Below are 26656 nucleotides of genomic sequence, written 5' to 3'. Positions count from 1 at the left end.
GTCATTTATTAGCTCCTGTTTTCACTGATGACTTCTGATGGTTTGTAATTAGGCAATGAGTGCCAATGTTCTCTGTAAAACAACACATGAACATTATTCTGTAATACTACATACATGGTACAGAAATGTTCAATAACTGGGCAATGAGTGCCACCAACTATTAGTGTAATTCTCAATGAAGACTAGTATGTGACTTAATGTCCTTCACGTTCTGACCTAATTACCTGAAATTACTGCAATATCCATTTGTCCTGTATATCCTCATGATCATGGAGCACTATATTTGATTTTTGCACTAATTCTACGTTGGTGTACCTTATAACAACGTGGTGTTGACACGACATGCTGTCCACCACCGTGAGCGATGGAGATGCTATTATGGTCCCACTGTTTGGTGTACCTAATGTACTACCAAATGGATAACATGGGATATTACTACGGCATTTCAGTGTCTTGGCTACGCTGATTAATACTTCTGGGAAAAGAACTTTAGATTGCCTCACTTGGTGTTGTGCTTCTGTAGAAAGATGTGGACTTTCAGTGCAGCTGCGTGCAACCTAAAGTGCTACAACCATGACGCAATCCTTTCCTTTCCTATCCTAATTCTTGTAACATAGTGAAAATCATTTTTGCTAACATGATTTCTACTCATTGCATATACATTTTTTTTGTGATTTGCCGATATGTTCTGAACTACAGTGCATGTGCACTTTTGTCATTTTGTTAACATGATTTCTACTCATTGCATATACATTTTTTGTGATTTGCTGATATGTTCTGAACTACAGTGCATGTGCACTTTTGTCATTTTGTTAACAAGATTTCTACTCATTGCATATACATTTTTTGTGATTTGCTGATATGTTCTGTACTACTGTGCGTGTGCACTTTTGCCATTTGTGAATATGTTTTGTACTCATTGTATATATATTTTGTCATTGCCTGATATGTTCTGTACTCAGTGCATGTGCACTATATTTACTTCATGTTCTGCACCTATATATCTGTATATATTCTGTGATTGTAAAGTTAATTAGTTAAAAAAATTTGTTGCTCATGGCAAGTCCAAATGACTCACCATCGCTGTCAAATTTTTGCGCCCCCCAGCGAAGGGTTATGAAACACGTATGTATTCATTACCAGCGATGGCGAGGCATGACAGAATCTCTGACCAGATAGTTATTTATCGTTGGTAGTCTGCGCTTGACCGCGCGAGACGACGAGAGTTGCGTGTAGCGAGTCGGCAGAAATAGTTGCACTCTGTCTGCAGTAGTGAGTTGTACTCTGTCTGTAGTAGTAGTCAGTCGACAGAGTAGTGTGTAGCGAGTCGGCATGCGTTCGCGGTGTGCTCTGCTCGCGACGCTGGTCACGATTCTGGAGGATGAGTATTGTTATAGAAGGTAAAGAAGCAGCATTGCGCATATCTAATAATGTATGTTAATTGTCATTAATTTGTTCAAAAAAATGCCCCAATAATAATTTCTTTTATAAAGTAACTGTTTTAAAGAAAAAGATTCATTTCAATTTAAAGAATATTTCCTATGCATTTCCTCCAAGAATCAAAATTAAATATACGCCAGCATTGCACGAAGCTGTGTCGATAAATAAGAGCAGATATAGATGCAGTTTTTATTGAGGTAAGAGTTTTTGCTTTTTTTATTCAGAATACAGGGCTGAAGGTCAGCGCTGCTGTCCTTATAAAATTTATCAGGTTTAATCATTTGTGTTGAGATGTTACATACGGTTCATGGTTCATTATTTAATTAATATTATTGTGGGTTTATGATCAATCTTCATTCCTTAACGATATTTTGTGGGAAGACAACATGTGGCACAATTATTTAACGTATTTATCTGCAGGGAGGTTACAACATTTAGGAGGTAAATCTTCTAATTAGTGACAAAATACATAATCAATCTCATTTACAGAGTTGATCAATGGGCATAACCCATTTGTATATGTGCTTCCTTTTTTATCCCTTTTTTTTCAACAATACATTTACTGCTCCTGTAAAAATGGGTTACATCAGCAGCTTCATTTACTTTTCATTGCACAAGATCACACATCAACTTCATTTCATTCATAACATCGTGAAGTGCATAACATCACTATCTTTACAATTCTTTTGCACTTGATATTCATCATCATTTTAATTTGTGTTTGCCTCTTACAATTTTACTCCATTTTAATATTCAGGATTCTCCCCTTTATTTCTCCGTAATTCTAATATTGTCTTTATTTTGTCTCTAAATCTTTAAATTTACATTTCCAATTTTCCCACAACAGCTTTTTGTTCATTTCTTACCGGCGACAATTACTTCCTTGCGCAGAATGCTAAGCTACATTGTGTTTTCATTTTTGGTAAAATTTTTGCTTAAATTGGTTCTGAAGTCTTCACCTGCCCACTCCTACAACAATAAACAAAACTTGTTGTTTGCAGTTAGGTGCAGAGGTATCTGACAGCATTATTACAAAGAAAAAGAAGGCTCTACATAGGCTGTCTTCAAGGGTGTTCTGCTTTTCCACTTGCAATTAAGACTACACAAGACTATGTATTTACCTTCATGTCTAGTGATGAAAAATGCCTGGGCATCTATAAGTTGAGGCAAATGCCCAGTATAAATGCCTGTGCAAATGCTCAAAATTCATAAATGCCTGGACATTTATGCAACACTTATAAAAAAAAAAAATTTAAACTGCTATTCTGTATTGGAACAAGTTTTTTGCAACATACCTATAAATTTTTAATGAGGTCAATTCTTGGGGTAATACATAACAAAAAAGAAAACAAAACTCAAGTTTAAAAGTAATTTCTGAAACAAAGTATAGTTTATATTAAAAAGATAGGCTGCAGGTAGTATTTTTACTTATAGCCTACTACACTACTGCAGAAAAAAGTTTATACATAATGATTTTAATTAGGAATAAGTCATGTGCCGATTCAGATTCTGTGACTCCAAGAATCGCAGGTTCTCTAGGAACTGACTAGTATCGGAATTGAACAATTCTAGTGTCTTCAGCATCAATTCCTTGTTATTAAATCTTTTTTATGTTAGTGTTCTCATTTTATCTTCACAGCAGTGCAGTCATACGAAAGTAGATAAAGACAGAAACAGAACAGAAAACTATAGTCTGTATCAAATGTCACTAAATGTCACAATAAAGCTTCCCCCCTCCCCTCTCCCCACTGAAAACAGTTTAACATTTAAGGATACATTTATTATCAAGAAACACATGCCAGCTGTTTAATATGTTCAGTAATAATTTTGCTATCAATAGTCATTCTTCAGTAATATTCAGACCTTACAAAGTGATGACGTCACAGCAATGCATTTTTATACCAGCTTATCATAACAAAGCTGTTCAACGTAGTGTGTGTGTGTGTGTGTGTGTGTGTCAGAGAGAGAGAGAGAGAGACAGAGAGAGAGAGAGAGAGAGAGAGGGAATAAAGAGTAGAACTGGTAAAAATAAAAAGGACACTGTAAATGATAAGCTTCAGTAACACTCGTCCTTCCTTGGTACAGCAAGTTGTAATGCTAGTAAAAATATATATAGCTCCTCCCTTCTTTCCTCTTGTTCTTTGTAATAAATGCAATGAATGATATAAGTATGTGCTAATTTAAACATCTACTAACTTCTAATATTGGGAATATTGTCCCATCCCTTATTTTAATTGGTAAGTTATACACTCTACCAATACAAACTTTAAAAAGTGCTTTTTTTATAAATGTCCATATTTTGGACATTTAAAGCTGCTTTGGGCAATTTCCCGAGCAAATTCTCATTTATAAATGTCCTACTCACTGGACATTTGCCTGGCCCACATCACTATTCATGTCCAAGCATTACTTATTTATTTGAATAGCAGAATATAGAACCTTGGGAGCTGTGAACAATTTAAATCAAGCCTACTACATAGGAGAAAAAAGCACTATGAATGTAACAGCACAGCTGAATGACAATGCACTACTGTTTCCTGAGGAAGCAGTTTTAAATAAAGACTACAAATCAATTATGAGTTTGTTTCACAGTATGACTGTTGTTATACATTCACCCTGGTGCTTAATGTACAGGAGTTTCACATGAATATAAGTGATGAATGTTTTATACATTAAAAGCTGTTTATTTTATACAATACTGAAAGCTGATTGGATTGTTACATAATGCTTAGAAAATATTGAATCCTTTCAAAACACAGTAAAATGAACTTGTTTAAAAATGGAGCAGTATCTGCCAAACTTACCTTGAAAAAGTTCGCAAACATGCAAGTTCTTCCAAATCCCACAGTGAAACAAGAGCATCAGCCGATCCTGTAGCGAAATATTTGCCTGTAGGATCTAGTTCAATGCAAATACAAGTTCCAGGATGTGCTTTCAACACATGTTGTAGTTCTAGGTCTGGATAACTGTCAAACAGAATTTTTAGCTATAGGTTAGTATAAACTCATGACTACAAAGATGTCAACTACAGCTTTTCGCTTGCTTTTTTGATGTACAGTGTGTATCAGACGTCCTTCAACAAACTTTAGGGATGGATTCCTCACACCAAAGCAATAAAAAACGACATATAAATATAAACAAGTGAGGTTTGTAACCAACAATTAAAATCTTTTTTGATAGACAATCAAGTTATATCATCAGTACAAGTCATCTGCTGACACCACATTGTCTCAATAATACTGTCCTGTTAACAATGCAGGAAAACACAGATTGCTACTTAACACAAAGAAAACATGTTAAGTTAGAGACAGGCATAATTAAAACACACTTACGTGAATTTCAAATAACTTCCGGGAATTCAGCCAGGTAACACTTTCAGTGAAAGTGTTACCTGGCTGAATTCCCATAAGTTATTTGAAAGTTGTATACGCCAGGAGAAACTCAGGTCTCACACTTACATGAAGCTTTCGACCACAGCCTTCCCCAATAAAAGTGAGACACAACACCATTCATACAAACAAGGGTGTGTCTCTCTTTTACTGATGAAGGCTGTAGCCGAAAGCTTTATATAAGTGTCTTTTAACTGTGCCTCTCTGCAATTTAATGTGTTCTTTATGGTAAGTAGCGATCAGACTTTTCCTATATTGTTGATATTCCTACCTGGGGTTTCCATTGTTTGATACTGTGCTGTTATGGAGACATGATCACCTCTGACATTTGAAATTAGTCTGTCTGGCATATTTCGTGTGGGGCCGTAGTGGTGGCGGTGGGCATGATCACCTCTGACATTTGAAATTAGTCTGTCTGGCATATTTCGTGTGGGGCCGTAGTGGTGGCGGTGGTGGTTGTTGTTTGCTGACAGTGCTGTACCAACTGCCAATCAGGTTTCTGTGCTTTCAGTCATATTTAAGCAAATTTTCACCAACATTCATGGACAGATCAAAATTCTCATTATACCATTAAGACTAAGTACCATCAGCAGTGTAAGATTAATGTGTGTGTTGCAATCACAGGTGACTGTCTGGTAAGTTACATATTCTCTCAGAATGTTTTATGGGTGCTGTCTACAACGACTTTATTTAGAACACTTCAGACTTGCAACAGGGTGAGCCCCTGCATGTAAGAGGAAGCATGTGTTTTATGCTCAATGGAGTTCCAATACACTGCAGTCACACTATTCAAGATGCACTGTCCTGATTCGTATATGTACTTAGTATTCGTACTTAGTAAGAGGACTAACAGCTTACTTAACTGGTCTAGTACACATCAACCAAAACCCCCAGCAGCGCTCAAATTTCTGAATTCATGGCCTGAAATTTGATCCACCTTACACACCCAAAAGGGAGGGTTTGAGCCGCATGGAATCAGTGAAAACGAGAACTGACATATTTCTAGCATTCTTTTTCATTATACTTGCCTACGACTCAACACATCCTCTACCAATCTATTCTTTCCATATTTCTGTTATGCCATCCTTAACTTTCCATTATTTGATTTTACTCAGCATTCTTATGATACGAGGCACATTTCAGTACCTTCCCTATGTAACACTTGGAACCTCATGTCCCTCCAGTTCAACTTTGTATTTGGGCATGACATTTACCTATGTTATTTTCTAATTTTTGTGGGTGCTTTTCCTCTTTTGCATAGGTGTGCTTTATAACTGCTTCCAAGTATTACTTATAATTTTCAGATTCCAACAACACCCCATGTTATAGACATCAAGTTTTTACTTTCCCCGTTGATTTACAGTGTTTCTCCTTCCCAACCCACAAGGCTTGAGGAGGTCCTTGTGACTCATTCTTAATTCCTGACAATTCTCATGACAGCAGCTAAGCTGACCGTGTTAATGAATAATGACAGACACAGAAATCTTTACTGTTAGTAAATGGTCCCTAGTCACAAAATACTTTCCTCAATTTAGTTGGAAGAAGAAACTCTGCTTGCGACAGCTAGGAAAATAGTAAGAGTCCAGTTTTTCTTTAACATCAATGATCAGGGAACACACTTTAATCTTTAATGACACATACTTTCTGAAATTATTTCACTGTTATGTACTTTTTTAACAGTCTGGCACTAATATGATAATGAAACAGTGTGTATTGTACAAATGAGCCAAAGGAAACATCCAAGTTTGCAAGTAAAATTGTACATGTAATCTGTGTTCTGGTGTAACATCAAGTGCCGGAACATCGGCCCGAAATGCTGCAGCAGAGAAGGCTGTGAGATGACACAAGCCAATAGGACGCTGACTAGGACCACACCACGACCAGAGCGGCCCCTATATGAAGAGAATATAAGGGCTGTTCTGCCAAGCCTTGGCCGCACTAGAAAACGAGCCATGACTTGTGATCTATATTAGTTGCTTGCATGGAAGTTGTATCTATTGAAGGACATTGATTATTTGCATATCGCTATTTGCTTGCAACACCTACTGCAAAAAGGCAAAGTTAAGTATTGTCAATTCAATTTACTGTAATGAACTCCATTAATAAGATTTGTTTGAACGTTGTCTAGTTATCTGAGAAAACAGTTTCCAAGGCACCCTATGTTCGACACGTAGGTAGGATCTCACAATCTGAATCACTGAATGTAAAAAGGGGCGCCTGAGATAAACCCAATGGACTATTTGCTAAATAACAACATTTACAATAACACTGCTTTCATTAAAATTAAAATTGAGCACTACTCACAGATGTAAGTACATCTAGGGGAAAGGTCTCTTTTGGGATTCTTACATCCCTGAAACCCTAAGTATGCAAAGTCAAAAACTGCAATTTTCATAAAATGTGGTGCTTTCTGAGTAAAATCACATTAATATTATAAAAGGTAAAAAATACACAATTTGTAAATTAGGTTGTTTGTGCAGTTTAAATACATTGGAAAGAGAAGCTGGCTGTCACTCACCTAACAGACAGTGTGATGCAGGGGGCAACTGTAAATGAAGAGAAACAACATAATTAGCTTGCACTTTTCTCTTTTGCTTAGCAAACAAGTAATGTACGAAAAAAGCTGAATCTAATGGAGAGGAGAGTCTGTTTATAGTGAGAATAAATCACTTGCTTGTTATTTATCAGACTGGCTTACTGGAAGTCTGAATCAGTACATATTAAGAACTGGGAATTTGACGAGTAGTTTGCCCATTCAAAGATTACAGAATGAACAGCTGCATTTTGGTTTGAGCAGATCAGTAATTAATTGCAGTGAGCAGAATGAGGTTCTGAATAGTTTGGTAACTTGGACAGACAGTCCAAGGTGGGAAAATGATCACTAGGGAATTCCTGAATGTGAGTTTCAATGTGTTACTAAATTCCAAGAGGGAACACTGAATAGAAAGCACCTAAGATGTATGATTAAAATTTTGAAGGTGCTAGTTTGCAGTTTGACTCAGGAAGTTTTTACAGTAACTCCTTTGGAATACACCATGTCCTCTGTGTGTAAGTGGGACCACAGGTCTACTACATTTGATATGCATTCTGTTATGCCAGTAGGAATGGTCACAACACATAATAGCTGGAGCAGGTACAATGGCAGCTAATCTGTGATAACCCCACAAGGCTTCGCCTGGGGGCTCCAGCATGTTTCCACATGAAACTCTCACCAAATGTGATCGAGTTGGAATTTCTACCAAATCATACTTACAAACATTTAATGCACACTCCAGTGCATGCAAACCTAGAGTACCTGATTTCCTAAACTTCAATATTAGTCCTTAATGTTAAAAATGTGTAGATTATTTATGTGTTCGGCCACAAACAAAATAACCAAGCTAATGTAATAATTTGCGAGTAGATATTCATTTTAATATTTAGTGTTTGATGTAATTTTGATAAGCATTTAAGTGTCGTCTATATAAAATTCTTTTAATATAATAGAGGGAAACATTCCACGTGGGAAAAATATATCTAAAAACAAAGATGATGTGACTTACCGAACGAAAGTGCTGGCAGGTCGATAGACACACAAACAAACACAAACATACACACGAAATTCAAGCTTTCGCAACAAACGGTTGCTTCATCAGGAAAGAGGGAAGGAGAGGGAAAGACAAAAGGATGTGGGTTTTAAGGGAGAGGGTAAGGAGTCATTCCAATCCCGGGAGCCGAAAGACTTACCTTAGGGGGAAAAAGGACAGGTATACACTCGCACACACACACATATCCATCCGCACGTGCGAGTGTATACCTGTCCTTTTCCCTCCCTAAGGTAAGTCTTTCCGCTCCCGGGATTGGAATGACTCCTTACCCTCTCCCTTAAAACCCACATCCTTTTGTCTTTCCCTCTCCTTCCCTCTTTCCTGATGAAGCAACCGTTTGTTGCGAAAGCTTGAATTTCGTGTGTATGTTTGTGTTTGTTTGTGTGTCTATCGACCTGCCAGCACTTTCGTTCGGTAAGTCACATCATCTTTGTTTTTAGATATAAAATTCTTTTAATTAATATTGGCCAATTGGTCCACAAGTTGTATAAAATTGGAACGTAATTACATCACTAGGACAGAGTGGCATGGTAGGGAAGAGACAATACCATCAGCCAATAGGAAGGAAGTTAAAAGAATTAGTAGGGCAAGACACGATAAGATGGGCTCGCTTTTCGAGATGTAGGGGGAACTTTGTGTTTAGAGGTTAAAGGGTGCGAAGCTCTGTCTTTAGGATATGATTTGGTAACATTTATGTGACTGATTCTGGGTGGTAAGCAGCTGCGTAGTGCAAGTGTCGGGACTTTAATTATTTCACAATTCCATCGTGACTTGGAATTTTTCTGCAAATGAGACCGCAGATGCACTTAACAGCTTTCCTAGGGAGGTACACTGATAAGATATCAAGGAACTAACAGTGCGATCAGTTATTTGTGAATCACAAGTGGCACTTTGAGTCTGTTTCTTGTGAATTTGGCTGCCAGTCCGAGTTTTTATTGGGATACCTAGTGCCACTATAAAAGTTATAATTTCTTGAATAAACTAGTGAATTTCAAATGTACACCTTGTGTACGATAACATCAAATCCAGTTCTACTCATTTATTTATACTGCATTGACAGGTCTGCAAAGAACTTATAAACTTGCGAATTTTTTTTTAAATCGGAACTGTTTTGCAGCAGTTTGTGATCAGTCTCTAGACTACAACAAATGGACCAAAATCAATACATGTAAATCTGATAGTGTATTTATGTCCCCTCCCAAAGATATGTTTATCTAAACATAGTGGTAGCATGGTGACGTGTAAAGATATAAGAGCCCTCAACAAGAAAGGTGCTGTGAGCTACAGAATGTTTTACTGGGCACAATTTGTGTTACAGTTTGTAGGCACTTATGGCCTTCCAGCCTGAGAGTCATCTAACCTTAATAGTTATGAAGCTTGAGGATTAATGGAGTGATTTTTTTTACATGTGGTAAGGTATTCTCAAAGGCGAAACTTAAGGAAATATTTCTGAATTCCTCATTTTAGTCTGTGTGTGTGTGGGGGGGGGGAGGGGGGGGCGGAGGGGGGGGGGCGGTGGGGAAGGGGGTCTAGAGACACACATAGAGAGAGAAAGAGAGAGAGTTGGTGTTTGGGGCGGCAGGCAGAGGGTTGGGGCTGCACGTGTGTGTGTGTGTGTGTGTGTGTGTGTGTGTGTGTGTGTGTGTGTGTGTGTGAGAGAGAGAGAGAGAGAGAGAGAGAGAGAGAGAGAGAGAGAGAGAATATGTGACTTCAATGGAGCGAAGGTGGGAGTGGGGTGGGAGTAGTGCTACATATAAATGCCATCATTCAGCAACAGTCAAATGTGTGATTGGGAGTGTTTTAGAAACATTATAAATTACCATTTATCTTCTAGGTAAATTTCAACTCTATGAAACATGTTTTGGATCTGTGTGTTTCTTGACACTTTATATTTCCTTTGCTCAACAGTTACAGCTCTAGATAGCTGTGTTCTGCGCATTTAACTATAGCATGCTTTCAATATACACTTCAAATTATTTAAGAAAATCACACAAAAAAGTTAGGAGAGAATACTGGTACTTCCAAACAAGTCATTCTCAACAAGGCTTAAACCCATTAACTAGAATACTTCATTGCCAGTAGAGATCACAAGCACGAAATATAATTATTATTGACATATTGCTTTTGTACTGACCATTCTCTCCATTAGACTTTGTGTTCCTATTATGCATCTTTATCTGTCAAACAAATCCAAATGATGATTTCACGGGGCTTTTTCTTTGTTTTATTTATTTATTTTTTAACTAACTGCGTCTCTCTTGCCGTAAGCCTCAGCTGCTGTTGGAGTGGTGACTTGACTCACTTCTCTTTCTCAGAGTATTATGTGTAGGGAGACAGCCATATAACACTGATGTACCTTAATATATGTATGCAACCTTGGCCATTTGTTAGAAAAAACAGATTACTTTCTTTATTCCATGCAATTTCATTTACTTCAAAATGAAACTGTTCTTCCGCCTTTATCTTGTGAGTACGGGTATCTATGAATGTCACCAAGTCCTCTTTATTCCCAACAGCGATAGTATTGCCATCTGGTGCCCAAGCAATGTTGATGTTTTCACCTAGAACATTTACAAAATGAAACAAAATGTCACATGTGAACGCATTATGCACAAAACATTTACAATTGTTTTTGTTTTAAGATTTTTTTGTGTACCCTTTGTCAAGATTGTAGCGGCACATTTCTGGGTTCTGGTGTCCCATATTCTAACACTTTTATCACCACTTGCTGTACTTAAGAGATCAGTATTAGAGGCATGCCAACACAGCTGGTCAACACTACCACCATGCCCTCGGAAGGTGAACTCCTTATTCTGTAAAAGAAAAAGGACATTTATAACTTTTGGTAAAATATCAGTAATGCAGTGAAAGATAAGTGATGGTAGAATCAAACACTGGAAAATGCAGGATGGCATGTAACAATATTGTGGAAAGGATATTTGCTACTCACCATATAACGGAGATGCTGAGTCACAGATAGGGACAACAAAAAGACTGTCACAAAATAAACTTTCGGACAACAAGGCCTTTGTCTTGCATCTAGGTCTATACCTGCACAATATACTCGTCCATTCCTACACAACCCCTGCTCCCAACCCCTTATCTCATCCCTGCAATAGACCTAGATGCAAGACCTGTCACATACATCCTCCCACAACCACCTACTCCAGTCTGGTCACAAACATCACCTAGCCCATCAAAGGCAACGCTACATGTGAAACCAGTCATGTGATCTACAAGCTAAGCTGCAACCACTGTGCTACATTCTCTGTGGGCATGATAACCAACAAGCTGTCTGTCCGCATGAATGGCCACCAACAAACTCTGGCCAAGAAACAACTGGACCACCCCATTGCTGAACACACCGCCAAACATGACTTTCTTCATTTCAATGACTGCTTCACGGCCTGTGTCATATGGATCCTTCCCACCAACACCAGGTTTTCTGAACTGCACAGGTGGGAACTCTCCCTGCAATATATCGTATGTTCCCGTAACCCTCCTGGCCTCAACCTTCATTAGTCATTGTCCCCACACATATAGCCCCTTCCCTGTTCCCATTCCAGCACTACACAGCCTCCTATTCCACCAACGCAGCCAGTCTTCTTAATTCTATCATTTCCCATTAACCCCCCCCCCCCCCCCATCTCTCCCTCTGTTTAACCTCCCAACTGGACCTAGCTGCCTTACCCTCACTCCACCTCGTCCCTGCACGATCCCCAGCAGCACTTCACCATTCCCCACCCCTACCCTGCTATCCCTCTCTCCTTCCCCATCCTAGCCTCCTCCTTACCCACACCCAGTTGCCTCTCCCATCATGCACTGCTGCTGCTGCTCATAGTGTGTTTTCAGCTGTCAGAGGCTGTGGTTGTGTGTGTGTGTGTGTGTGTGTGTGTGTGTGTGAGAGAGAGAGAGAGAGAGAGAGAGAGAGAGAGAGAGAGAGAGAGAGAGAGCACTCGCTCGCTCTTGCTGGCCAAAAGCTTATTTTGTGACAGCTCCCCCCTCATCTGCGACTCAGCATCTCCGCTACATGGTGAGTAACAACTATCCTTTTCAAAATATTATAAGTGATGGTAGATTGGTTGGGGTACCACTGATACTGGAATGTGTTGCCATAGTGCATCACTGGAACGAAAATACATTTTTGCAACAAGGACTGACAGTTTTCTTCCTTCAATGTTAACCGATCGTTTCTGCTACACACCTCCAACAGCCTAAGCTTTTTTTCACTGTATTTACAATAATTGGGGGACTCTAAAAATATCTTCCTTGTTTCACTAACTTACTACCCATAACAAAATTCCAGTTAGTGGTAATGTCACACTGGATTATAGATAGGCATCACAAAAAGATTTTTTTGGTCAAAGCCTTCTTCAAAAGGAAAACACACATACATTGGGATTGGGAGTGGCATTGGGATGGACTAGGATGTTGTGGAGGTCAGTTGGATGACAGAAAATCACTTTAGGGAGGTTGGGAAGGATGTTGTATAGGATTTCCCTTATTTCAGAGCTTGACGATATGTAATCAAAGCACTGACGAAGGATGTGGTTCAGATGTTCCAGTCGTGGGTGGTACTGGGTGATGAATGTGGTGCTGGATTGTACTGCATGAAGAATAGGCACTCGTTTGCAGCTGGTTCTTTGGGGTGGTGGGGGGATTGGAGGTGTGTGGGAAAATGACAAAGGAGAAATGCTTGCAGACCATGTCTCGGGGTTAGTGTTTGTCTGTGAATGCCTTGGTGAGTCCAGCACACTGGGCAAGGGAGTTCTTGTCACATGGAACGGATGACAGCTGTCAAAACATAGGTACTGTTTGTGGTCGGTAGGTTTAATGTGGACAGAGGTGTGGATGGAGCCATCAGAGAGGAGGTCAATGTCCAGGAAGGTGGGGCATTGGGTTGTGGAGGACCAGGTGAAGTGGCTGGGAGAGTAGGTGTTGAGGTTGTGAAGGAACGAGGATAGAATGTCACTGCTCTGAATCCAGATCATGAAGACATCATCAATGAAACTGTACGAGACTAAGGGTTTGAGAAAGGTCTCCACTTAGATGGCCCATAAACAGGTTGTCATAGGAAGGTGCCAACCACGTACCCATGGCTGTGCTGCAGATTTATTTGTAAACCTTCCCTTCATAGGAGAAGTAGTTATGAGTGAGAACAGAGTTGGCAAAGCTTAAGAGGAATGAGGTAGTGGATTTGGATTCTGAAGGATTTGGGATAGGTAGTATTCAACAATGGCAAGGCCATGGGCATAAGGGATGTTAATGTATAGGTAAGTGGTGTGAACAGTGACAAGAAGGGATTCAGAATGTAACAAGGTGGGAATTATGGAGAGTCAGTGAAGGAAGTGGTTGGTATCATTGATGTGGGAAGCTAGATTACGGACTATTGGTTGGAGGTGTTGGTCAGTGAGGTCCAAAATTCTTTCAGTGGGGGCACAATAACCATCTGTATCCTCCTCTCCACCAACAGCTATTCTGAACTGTGCAGTTATCATTACAACACATTCTCTGCTCCTATAATTATAACGGCCTCAACCTACAGCGACCTACTGTCCCTACAGCCTCCACCCAACAGTTTCCGCCTCCTCTGTCCTATCACCTCCTTCCTATTTTCATCCCCTCATCCTCATTATGTGCTGTCCTTTTCCACCGCACCCACCCATCTCTCTCCTTCCCCGCTCCTCACATTTTCCACTCGTTGTTGTTCCCTGACCCTCTTCCTTGCCGCACTGTCTCCCAAAGCTGCACCAGGTGGCAGTCTTGTCATGTCTTGCTGCCCAACACATTTACTACTTTAACTGTCTCATTTCCTACCCTAATTCCCTTAGCATCACCCGAATTTTATTTGACTAAATTCCATTGTCCTTGTTTTGCTTTTGTTGATGTTCACCTTATATCCTCCTTTCAAGACACTGTCCATTCTGTTCAACTACTCTTCCAAGCCCTTTGCTGTATCTGACAGAATTACAATGTCATCGGCAAAACTCAAAGTTTTTATTTCTTTCAAAGAACTTTAATTCCTACTCTTTTTTTTCTTTTTTTTCCTTTACTGCTTTTTCAATATACAGACAGAACAACACCGGGGATAGGCTACAGTCCTGTCTCACTCCCTTCCTCTCTTTCATACTCCCTGACTCTTATAACCGCTGTCTAGTTTCTGTATGACTTGCAAATACCCTTTCGCTTCCTGTATTTTACCCCTGCTACCTTCAGAATTTCCAAGAGAGTATTCCAGTCAATATTGTCAAAAGCTTTCTTTAAGTCTAAAAATACTATAAATGTAGGTTTGTCTTTCCTTAATCCATCTTCTAAGACAAGTCGTAAGGTCAGTATTGCCTCGCATGTTCCCACATTTTTCAGGAATCCAAATTGATCTTCCCCGAGATTGACTTCTACCAGTTTTCCAGTCATCTGTAAAGATTTTGTGTTAGTATTTTGCAATCATAACTTATTAAACTGATAGTTCGATAATTTTCACACCTCTCAGCAACTGCGTGCTTTGGAATTGGAATTACTACATTCTTCTTGAAGTCTGAGGCTATTTTGCCTGTCTCACACATCTTGCAGAAGAGTTTTGTCATGGCTGGCTATCAGTAGAGCTGACAGAATATCATCTACCGCTGAGGCCTTGTTTCGACTTAGATCTTTCAGAGCTCTGTGAAATTCTCCTTGCAGTATTATATCTCCTCTCCCTCTTTATCTATGTCCACTTTCCTTTCTATAATATTGCCTTCAAGTTCATCTTCCTTGTGTAGGTACTCAATATGTTCTTTCCACCTTTCAGCTTTCCCTTTTTTGCTTAGGACTCATCTTCCATCTGAGCTCTTGTTATTCATACAGCTGCTTCTCTTTTTCCTGAAGGCCTTTTCAATTTTCCTGTATGTGGTATATATCTTTCCCCAAGTGAAATATGCTTCTAAATCTTTATATCTGTCCTCTAGCCATTCCTACTTAAGCCATTTTGCACTTCCTTTCAGTCTCATTTTTTCATTGCTTGTACTCCCTTTTGCCTGTTTCATTTGCTGCATTTTAAAATTTTCTCCTTTCCTGAATTAAATCGAATCTCTTGTGTTATCCAAGGATATCTACTAGGCCTTGTCTTTTTACTTATTTGATCCTCTGTTGCCTTCACTATTTCATTTCTTAAAGCTACCCATTCATCTTCTACTATATTCCTTTCCCCTGTTCTAGTCAACTGTTGTCTAACGCTCCCTCTGAAATTCTCAACAACCTCTGGTTCTTTCAACTTATCAAGGTCCCATCTCCTTAATCTTCTACCTTTTTGCAATTTCTTAAGTTTTAATCTACAGTTCATAACCAATAAATTGTTGTCAGAGACTACATTTGTCCCTGTAAATGTCTTAGAAGTCAAGATCTGGTTCCTCAATCTCTGTCTAATCATTACATAATCAATCTGAAAACTTCCCACATCTCCAGGTCTCTTCCACATATACATCTTTCTTTTATGATTATAAAACCAAGTGTCAGCGATGATTATGTTATACTCTGTGGAAAATTCTACCAGGTGGATTCCTCTTTCATCACTTTCCACTAGTCCTATTCAGCTACTATTTTTCCTTCTCTACATTTTCCTATTATTGAATTCTAGTCCCTCATCACAATTAACTTTTCGTTTGCTGTAACTATCTGAATAATTTCTTCTGTCTCATCATACATTTCTTCAGTCTCATGACCATCTGTGGAGCTAGTTGGCATACAGTCTTGTACTAACTGTGGTAGGTGGGGCTTCATGTCTATCTTGGCTATGATAATGTGTTCGCTATGCTCTTCATAGTAGCTTTCCTGTATTCCTCTGTTTTTATTCATTATTGGATCTGAGCTCTATGGGACTTAACTACTGTGGTCATCAGTCCCCTAGAACTTAGAACTACTTAAACCTAACTAACCTAAGGACAGCACACACATCCATGCCCGAGGCAGGATTCGAACCTGCGACCGTAGCAGTCGCGCGGTTCCGGACTGCGCGCCTAGAACTGCTAGACCACCGCGGCCGGCTTTATTCATTATTAAACTCACTTCTGTATTACCCCTATCTGATAATATATTTATAACCGTGTATTCACCCGACCAGAACTCCTGTTCCTCCTGCCACCACACTTCACTAATTCTAAGAGATCTTAAGGTTTGCATTTCAAAGACTCTCTCTCTCTCTTTTTTTTTACCAGACAATCTTTTCTTGTTTTGATCCATACCACCTCCTCCCACAATATGGAAAGCAAAGAGCTTGCAATAGACGATATTATTTTCTTCACAGTGACAAACATGAAGAAGCAATGAAGTGCTCACAGCTCACTAAGGTATGCCCAGGGTTACTACACATTTTTAGTTGAAATCATTCCTGTCATAACCCTAAATATTGAACATTCCTCCTGGAAGACCCTGTAGTATAAAACATCTATCAAACATGAAATACAATTATACTTTGGAAATACTTGACAGTATTACCCTCCAACGATTTTCTTAAAAATTTATCCTGAGAGAATGCAAAAACAAACAAAATATTTTCTGGTACAAAATCATCTACTCTTTACAATTAAACAAAAATAAAAATACAAGGTGATAGCATATAGTTATACAACATAAAAGTATACACACAACTGATAATTTTTTTTGATAGCTTGATTATTAATTCATAACTTCTAAAATAATAATAAATAACTGCTGTCCTTTGGCAGAGATGATAACAAGCATCTCTACAACTACATCTACATCATACTCTGCAAGCCACCTAATGGTGTGTGGTGGAGGGTACTTTCAGTACCACTATCTGATCCCTCCAACCCTGTTCCACTTGCGAATAGTGCGTGGGAAAATGATTGTCAGTAAGCCTCTGTATTGGCTCTAATTTCTCGGATTTTCTCCTTGTGGTCAATACGCGAGATGTATGTGGGAAGAAGTAATATACTGTCCGACTCCTCATGAAAAATGCTGTTCCGAAATTTCAATAGTAAATCTCTCCATGGTGCACAACACCTCTCTTGTAACATCTGCCAGTGGAGTTTGTTTAGCATCTCTCTAATGCTCTCTTGCCAGCTAAAAGATTCCGCGACGAAACAGGCCACTATTTGTTGGATCTTTTCTATCTCCTCTATCAGACTTACCTGATAGGGATCCCATATAGATGAACAATACCCAAGAATTTGGTGAACAAGCGCCTTACAAGCCACTTCTTTCGTGGATGACTTAAATTTCCTTAAGATTCTTCTTTTTTCATTAAATGGCAATGCAGGATGGTGTCAAATGCCTTACTGAAATTAAGAAACATGGCATCAACCTGAGCGCCGTTGTCCATTGTGCTGTGGATCTCATGGAGGAACAGACCAAGCTGAGTTTCGCAGAATCTCTGTTTGCGAAATCCATGTTGATTTTTATAGAGATGTTCATTTTCCAGAAATGTCATAATTCTTGAGCACACCTAGCTGCAGAACTACTAAAGAGCACTCAGTATACTTTAAGTTTGTCCATAAATAAGGGCAGCCACAAAACAGTTGAAAAACTGTTGTATTAATTTTTCCACCACATTGACCTCATATTGCATCAAAATGGTGAATGACACTGACTTAAACTTTCAGCAGTGTGTTGAATACAAAATGCCATAGGGCTCAAAGAAAATTCTGCTCTGTTAACCCATGCCCAAATTGTCACCTTACAATTTGACCTAGATCTTGGGCTATGCTACACATTGGTCTGACAAAACAATCAAGATTTCTGGACAGGGTATCCCTATAGATCCTAGTCCATTTTGCAGCCACCTGTCAAACACCTGATACAACGTGAAAATTTTCATATGCTGAGGTCAAATTTTGTACAACTTATTTAGGTGCAACCACAATGGAGGGGTATCTGTTGAGAGGCCAGACAAACATGTGGTTCCTGAAGAGAGGCAGCAGCCTTTTCAGTAGTGCAGGGGCAACAGTCTGGATCACTGACTGATCTGGTATTGTAACACTAACCAAAACGGCCTTGCTGTGCTGGTACTGCAAATGGCTGAAAGCAAAGGGAAAACTACAGCCGTAATTTTTCCCGAGTGCATGCAGATTTACTGTATGGTTAAATGATGATGGCATCCTCTTGGGTAAAATATTCTGGAGGTAAAATAGTCAACCATTTGGATCTCCGGGCGGGGACTACTCGAGAGGATGTCGTTATCAGGAGAAAGAAAACTGGAATTCTACGGATCGGAGTGTGGAATGTCAGATCCCTTAATCGGATAGGTAGGTTAGAAAATTTAAAAAGGAAAATGGATAGGATAAAGTTAGATATAGTGGGAATTAGTGAAGTTTGGTGGCAGGAGGAACAAGACTTTTGACCAGGTGAATACAGGGTTATAAATACAAAATCAAATAGGGGTAATGCAGGAGTAGGTATAATAATGAATAAAAAAATAGGAGTGCGGGTAAGCTACTACAAACAGCATACTGAACGCATTATTTTGGCCAAGATAGACACGAAGCCCACGCCTACTACAGTAGTACAAGTTTATATGCCAACTAGCTCTGCAGATGATGAAGAAATGTATGATGAGATAAAAGAAATTATTCAGGTAGTGGAGAGAGACGAAAATTTGATAGTGACTGGAATGCGACAGTAGGAAAAGGAAGAGAAGGAAACACAGTAGGTGAATATGAGTTGGGGGTAAGAAATGAAAGAGGAAGCCACCTGGTAGAATTTTGCACAGAGCATAACTTAATCATAGCTAACACTTGGTTCAAGAGTCACGAAAGAAGGTTGTATACATGCAAGAAGACTGGAGATACTAGAAGGTATCAGATAGATTATATAATGGTAAGACAGAGATTTAGGAACCAGGTTTTAAATTGTAAGACATTTCCAGGGGCAGATGTGGATTCTGACCACAATCTATTGGTTATGAACTGCAGATTGAAACTGAAGAAACTGCAAAAAGGTGGGAATTTAAGGAGATGGGACCTGGAGAAACTAAAAGAACCAGAGGTTGCACATAGTTTCAGGGAGAGCATAGGGGAACAATTGACAGGAATGGGGGAAAGAAATAAAGTAGAAGAACAAGGGGTAGCTTTGAGAGATGTAGTAGTGAAGGCAGCAGAGGATCAAGTAGGTAAAAAGACGAGGGCTAGTAGAAATCCTTGGACAACAGAAGAAATATAGACTTTAATCGATGAAAGGAGAAAATATAAAAATGCAGTAAATGAAGCAGGCAAAAAGGAATACAAACGACTCAAAAATGAGATCGACAGGAAGTGCAAAATGGCTAAGCAGGGATGGCTAGAGGACAAATGTAAGGATGTAGAGGCTTATCTAACTAGGGGTAAGATAGATACTGCCTACAGGAAAATTAAAGAGACCTTTGGAGAGAAGAGAACCAATTGTATGAATATCAAGAGCTCAGATGGAAATCCAGTTCTAAGCAAAGAAGGGAAAGCAGAAAGGTGGAAGGAGTACATAGAGGGTCTATATAAGGGCGATGTACTTGAGGACCACATTATGGAAATGGAAGAGGATGTAGATGATGATGATGAAATGGGAGATATGATACTGTGTGAAGAGTTTGACAGAGCACTGGAAGACCTGATTCGAAACAAGGCCCCAGGAGTAGACAACATTCCATTAGGACTACTGACAGCCTTGGGAGAGCCAGTCCTGACAAAACTTTACCATCTGGTGAGCAAGATGTATGAGACAGGCAAAATACCCTCAGACTTCAAGAAGAATATAATAATTCCAATCCCAAAGAAAGCAGGTGTTGACAGATGTGAAAATTACCGAACTATCATTTTAATAAATCACAGCTGCAAAATACTAACACGAATTATTTACAGATGAATGGAAAAACTGGTAGAAGCCGACCTCGGGGAAGATCAGTTTGGATTCTGCAGAAATGTTGGAACACGTGAGGCAATATTGACCTTACGACTTATCTTAGAAGAAAGATTAAGGAAAGGCAAACCTACGTTTCTAGCATTTGTAGACTTAGAGAAAGGTTTTGACAATGTTGACTGGAATACTCTCTTTCGAATTCTGAAGGTGGCAGGGGTAAACTACAGGGAGCGAAAGGCTATTTACAATTTGTACAGAAAGCAGATGGCAGTTATAAGAGTCGAGGGACATGAAAGGAAAGCAGTGGTTGGGAATGGAGTGAGACAGTGTTGTAGGCTCTCCCCGATGTTATTCAATCTGTATATTGAGCAAGCAGTAAAAGAAATAAAAGAAAAATTCGGAGTAAGTTTTAAAATCCATGGAGAAGAAATAAAGACTTTGAGGTTCGCCGATGACATTGTAACTCTTGTCAAAGACAACAAAGGACTTGGAAGAGCAGTTGAATGGAATAGACAGTGTTTCGAAAGGAAGATATAAGATTAACATCAACAAAAGCGAAACGAAGATAATGGAATGTAGTCAAATTAAGTCGGGTGATGCTGAGGGAATTAGATTAGGAAATGAGACACTTATAGTAGTAAAGGAGTTTTGCTATGTGGGGTGCAAAACAACTGATGATGGTCGAAGTAGAGAGGAAATAAAATGTAGACTGGCAATGGCAAGGAAAGAATTTCTGAAGAAGAGAAATTTGATAACATCGGGTATAGATTTAAGTGTCAGGAAGTTGTTTCTGAAAGTATTTGTATGGAGTGTAGCCATGTATGGAAGTGAAACATGGACGATAAATAGTTTGGACAGAAAGAGAATAGAAGCTTTCGAAATGTGGTGTTACAGAAGTATGCTGAAGATTAGATGGGTAGATCACATAACTAATGAGGAGGTATTGAATAGAATTGGGGAGAAGAGGAGTTTGTGGCACAGCTTGACTAGAAGAAGGGATCAGTTGGTAGGACATGTTCTGAGGCATCAAGGGATCACCAATTTAGTACTGGAGGGCAGTGTGGAGGGTAGAAATCGTACAGGGAGACCAAGAGATGAATACACTAAGCAGATGCAGAAGGATGTAGGTTGCAGTAGGTATTGGGAGACGAAGAAGCTTGCACAGGTTGGAGTAGCATGGAGAGCCGCATCAAATCAGTCTCAGGACTGAGGACCATCAAAACAAGAACAACGACAACAAAAACATTGTATTCTATATGGAACATCTGTAGAATAAAGAGAAATATTCAAAATGAGTCATTGCCTGTGACATGGGGAGTGCATAATGTGTGACAAACACCAAAAGCATGGCAACGATAATGTTATATCAGTGGCAAGTTTTTCAGATGGGCTAAGCGGATCAATGGAAGAGTCCGATTCCACCTGTCTGCTTTGACCCAATGTCGTAAGGGTGTTGTGGTTTGTGACGTCATTACAGCGCGGAGTTTGAGTTGGTCGTGTTTGTGGATGCCATCTTGTTGTGTTTCATGGCATCCTCTGTCTGTCTGTGTGAGATGGCCGGCTGAAATTTGTTGGTGGTAAGTAACTGTTTTTTTGGGTCAATTTTTCTCGAGTTGTAATGTTTTGTGAATTTATTGTGTATTGAATGTGTTTTAATTTACATAGGGGTGTTTCAGTTTTTGAGGTGCTGTTGTTTTGGTTTTGTTTTTCGTAGCTGTAGCTGTTGGTTTTTTCGTATAAGTAGTTATAGTATAGGCCTATGTAGGTCAAGGGAAATGATCGATTCCAATTTTTATACGTAGGTATAGGTGTTTCAGTGCCGTCAGCTGTGGTCAAGGGAAATGTCTGATTCCAATTTTCGTAGTTTTTACTGTAGGCGTCGGTGTTTTAGTATCGTCAACTGCCATTGACCTATATAGTTCTAGGGAAGTATCCGATTCCCGTTGATTTTGCAATTTTTTTTTTTTTTTTGTTCGTCATCTTGTGTGTTTTGGGATCGTGGTGTATTTTTTACTGTTATATTTAGCTTGTCCCCTCCCTAAAACCACAAATTTCCTGAAGTTGTCCCGTTAGTTTGATTGTATTTTTGGAGGGAGATGTTATTATCTTATTTATACGTATTTTCGTGTGTGTTGCCGTGCGTATGTAGTGATATCATAGGCGACATATCGGATACGCTTCCACCATATTGATGACGCCATGGGTCAAAGAAAACGGGTGGAATCGGACACTTCTGCACTCCCAGGCCACGCTACAATTCAGTATGTTAACACAACCAGGTTCTTTTAGTTTCACGTTCTTTGGCTTAACCAACTCACAACCAAACTGTCACCTTCCAACATACCCCGACTGAGCGGAGTGGCGCAGTGGTTAGCACACTGAACTCGCATTCCGGAGGACGACAGTTCAAACCCGTCTCCGGCCACCCTGATTTAAATATTCCATTATTTCCCTAAATAGTTTCAGGCAAATGTCGGGATGGTTCCTTTGAAAGGGCACAGCCGATTTCCTTCCCAATTCTTCCATAATGCGAGCTTGTGCTCCGTCTCTATTGACCTCGTTGTCGACGGGACGTAAAACACTAATCTCCTCCTCCTCTAACTACAGCACATCAAACAGACATCTTAGATCTACTATAATCAAACAATCATTAATTTGAACTTACCAGTCTGTCTCTATCCAAGGTAAATATTGACACACATTTATCAAAAGAGCCAGATGCTAATCGTCTTCCATCGCAACTCCAACCAACAGAATGCACTTTAGAAGAATGTGCCTGATATTCTCGTGTTTTATTGTGTGTTTTGAAGTAATTCTGCAATTCTTCAATATTGCTATAGAAATCTACCATTGTTACAACGTATACTAACAGAAAATTACAGGTACTGTTTTCAAACACTGTAACTTTCCGCGGCGTCGCGATCAAAATCAACACAAACACAAACGCATGCTTGTTGACGTTGGGTTGTCGTTGTCTTACAGTATCAGAGATGGTGACAAATCTGCAGAAGACGAATCAACCAGTGGATTTTTTTGTATCAAAGCATATATGCAGTAGCATGAAAGCTATGTTCTTCAGGTAATTCACACCGTTACTCAACACAAACGTATAATATTTGCTCATATATAAGAAAGTAGAAACCACAGTCTAAAGTAGAAACTACGGCCCAGATCGAATGATATCGATATGGTCTAAAGCTAAAACTGAACGAAGCCACTGGCATGTGAACACGTGAAGATCGGAAAGTGTAAACCAAAGTATGGCGCCCTCAGAGGTAAACAAACGCATGAGAAAATGTCAAACTGAACATTCTTAACACTACCATTCCGTAACGGAAGTTGTAATTCATATAAAATGCAGGTCAAACATTTCAATTATTAATGTCTTTCTTTCCTTCTAAGGATCTGTCAACTGGCGTGAAAGATAGGAGTAACAACACCATCCTTTTCAATTCTTGTAAGAATGAATTGTTTAAGTTAACAGACAATTATAGGACGCTGCATCGTAAGCTGAAGGGGACTTGGAAGGTTATGTTGTAAGTAAATTCGGAATATTTAGATCGTACCTGAAGTAAGTTTCAATAGTTTCGTATTGCTGTATTTTGACATTCAGGAATAAGGAAGAAATAACCGACGTTGCACTATCGGATACTTCTGTATTCGTTTTGCCTGGACCCCGAGAAAAGTTCTCAGAAGCAGAATTCAACTGCATGAAGAAATTTTTGGATTCCGGAGGATATATGTTAGTAATGCTTGGCGAAGGTGGTGAAAAGGCATTCCATACAAATATCAATTTTCTTCTTGAAGAATATGGTATTATGGTTAACAACGGTAAGTTGATTGATATATAATAACAATGACTACAATTTATACAGTAGCCCCTGTATGTTACTTGAATTATCTTACGCCTGTGAAATTCATTGTTACTTAGCATGTCATTATGCACTAAATCAGAGGAAGTTCTATTTAAGTATTTGTATTTTGTGTTTTTGAACTTTGGGCGAAATGATGAAAAGCTTGTGTTTTGCATTTGTACTGAAAAATCTTCCTTCAATTTATGCTTATAATCCGTAGTGGTATTCCTTCTCAACACTGGTTTGATGCAGCTCCCCACACTAATGTATCCTGTGCAGGCCTCTTCATCTCCGGATAACTACTGGAACCTAAATCCTTTTTAACTTCCAATCTTCCACTCCCCCTCCCCCAATTACCAAATTGACAATTCTTTGATATTCCAAGTGCTGTTTCATCAACCAGTCTGTTTTTTTACCCATGTTTTGCCACAAATTTCTTTTTTTGCAGCTTGATTCAATCTTTCTTCATTAATTGTTTGATATCCATACCTAAACTGTAGGTTAATGAATTAATTAAATTAATAATATAATTAATGAAGAGAGATTGAATCGAGCTTCTGTACCATCACACTTCTGAAGCTCCTATTCTCTTCCTATCTGAATTACTTGACATCTTTGTGGTGCAATATTTTTGAGTTGATTCGTGTTTGTAGATGTTGTGTTGTAGTATTTGGTGGTGCACACTTGTGGTGAATGTTGAGGTTTGGTAGTTGGCCATTTGATTTAGGGTAATCATTGCATGAACTTTGTCCTGGAAGAGTATGCTTTGTCATCAGAGAATTACTTTGATTTATTAGTTCTGTGTTTTATGCGTTTGAGTTTTTTGCTAGGTGTGATTGGTGTTGTGTTGTTTTTTGCTAGTGATGGATGCGATTGATATATTCAACAATTACTCTGTCGTGAAGACATGATGACTGAGATTACTGCTCATACGAATCTGTTGACTTACAAAAGCGTATTACAATCTCGGTAACTAACGTGCTGTGTTTGGCGGAATTTGAATTTATACCTTTGTAATATTACAATATGCAGTGTACTTGTTGCTGCACATCAAACTTTTTCCCCCCACTGGCGGACATTTGCCAATGTGCCTGGAAGCTCGAGCCGGTGCATGAAACCTTAACACGTCAAAGGATTGATAAGTTTTACAGCTTTGAGGGAAAGTATCCTGTCACTTAACATGAAAAAAGTGTATTTTCATCCGGGAGAAAGTGTATTTTTAACCGGGAAATCCGGAAATGCTTTTTTCCTTGTCCACGTATACACCCTCATAACTGACATCTGCTTTCTGTACAAATTGTAAATAGCCTTTCGCTCCCTGTATTTTACCCTTGCCACCTTCAGAATTCGAAAGAGAGTATTCCAGTCAACATTGTCAAAAGCTTTCTCTAAGTCTACAAATTCTACAAACGTAGATTTACCTTTCCTTAATCTATTTTCTAAGATAAGTCGTAGGGTCAGTATTGCCTCATGTGTTCCAACATTTCTACGGAATCCAAAGTGATCTTCCCCGAGGTCGGCTTCTACCAGTTTTTCCATTCGTCTGTAAAGAATTCGTGTTAATATTTTGCAGCTGTGACTTACTAAACTGATAGTTCGTTAATTTTCACATCTGTCAACACCTGCTTTCTTTGGGATTGGAATTATTATATTCTTCTTGAAGTCTGAGGGAATCTTGCCTGTCTCATACATCTGTCTGAGGGTAGGCCTATTTCACCTGTCTCATACATCTTGCTCACCAGATGGTAGAGTTTTGTCAGGACTGGCTCTCCCAAGGCTGTCAGTAGTTCTAATGGAATGTTGTCTACTCCCAGGTCCTTGTTTCGACTCAGGTCTTTCAGTGCTCTGTCAAACTCTTCACACAGTATCATATCTCCCATTTCATCTACATCTACATCCTCTTCCATTTCCATAATATTGTCCTCAAGAACTTCGCCCCTGTATAGACCCTCTATATATTCCTTCCACATTTCTGCTTTCCCTTCTTTGCTTAGAACTGGGTTTCCATCTGAGCTCTTGATATTCATGCAAGTGGTTCTCTTTTCTCCAAAGGTCTCTTTAATTTTCCTGTAGGCACCATCTATCTTCCCCCTCATGAGGTAAGCCTCTACATCCTTACATTTGTCCTCTAGCCATCCCTGCTTAGCCATTTTGCACTTCCTGTCGATCTCATTTTTGAGATGTTTGTATTCCTTTTTGCATGCTTCATTTACTGCATTTTTATACTTTCTCTTTTCATCAATTAAATTCAGTATCTCTTCTGTTATCCAAGGATTTCTACTAGCCCTCGTGTTTTTACCTACAGTGTGTTAACTGTAAGACGGCAGTGTTGTGAGGGGAGAGCGGGGAGAGGAGGAAGCAAGCATTAGCTGGCGATGGGAGAGGGGCCGTTGGGGGGGGGGGGGGGGGGGGGGCACACGCCTACCAGTTGCAGTGCTTACAAATTGCGTGTCATGCTTACACGAAAGCAGACTGGAAGGAAGTAAAACTCGCTTTAAATGTTGTTCGTAAACGAAACTGGAATTGTCATGTGCATTGAAATCTATATGTATATATAAAAATGAAT

The 26656-nt window shown here is 39.3% G+C and overlaps 2 protein-coding genes across 3 annotated transcripts in view; one reads left to right on the top strand and one right to left on the bottom strand.

The window, feature by feature from the left end:
* Window positions 1-23242, bottom strand: part of LOC126194971 (THO complex subunit 3) — a 65489-nt gene extending 42247 nt beyond the window's left edge. Inside the window, exons 1-4 of the mRNA XM_049933368.1 lie at window positions 22902-23242; window positions 11073-11229; window positions 10773-10977; window positions 4245-4406 (exon numbers count right to left, since the gene is read on the bottom strand). Of these exons, the coding sequence (XP_049789325.1) occupies window positions 4245-4406; window positions 10773-10977; window positions 11073-11229; window positions 22902-23087 (710 nt within the window). The 5' untranslated portion in view covers window positions 23088-23242. The remainder of the gene's footprint in view (window positions 1-4244; window positions 4407-10772; window positions 10978-11072; window positions 11230-22901) is intronic.
* Window positions 23243-23374: 132 nt separating this feature from the next.
* The window catches only part of LOC126194970 (intraflagellar transport protein 52 homolog), a 63738-nt gene continuing 60456 nt past the window's right edge, over window positions 23375-26656 (top strand). Inside the window, exons 1-3 of one of the 2 annotated variants that reach the window (XM_049933366.1) lie at window positions 23375-23511; window positions 23639-23772; window positions 23850-24067. In XM_049933366.1, coding sequence (XP_049789323.1) covers window positions 23497-23511; window positions 23639-23772; window positions 23850-24067 — 367 coding nt within the window. In that variant the 5' untranslated portion in view covers window positions 23375-23496. Of the gene's footprint in view, window positions 23512-23570; window positions 23773-23849; window positions 24068-26656 lie in introns of those variants that run through there. The other variant, XM_049933365.1, reaches the window with a different exon arrangement.

Source organism: Schistocerca nitens, chromosome 7 (genome assembly GCF_023898315.1).
Source record: "Schistocerca nitens isolate TAMUIC-IGC-003100 chromosome 7, iqSchNite1.1, whole genome shotgun sequence".
Classification (NCBI taxonomy): domain Eukaryota; kingdom Metazoa; phylum Arthropoda; class Insecta; order Orthoptera; family Acrididae; genus Schistocerca; species Schistocerca nitens.
This window is presented reverse-complemented; position numbering and strand designations above follow the sequence as displayed.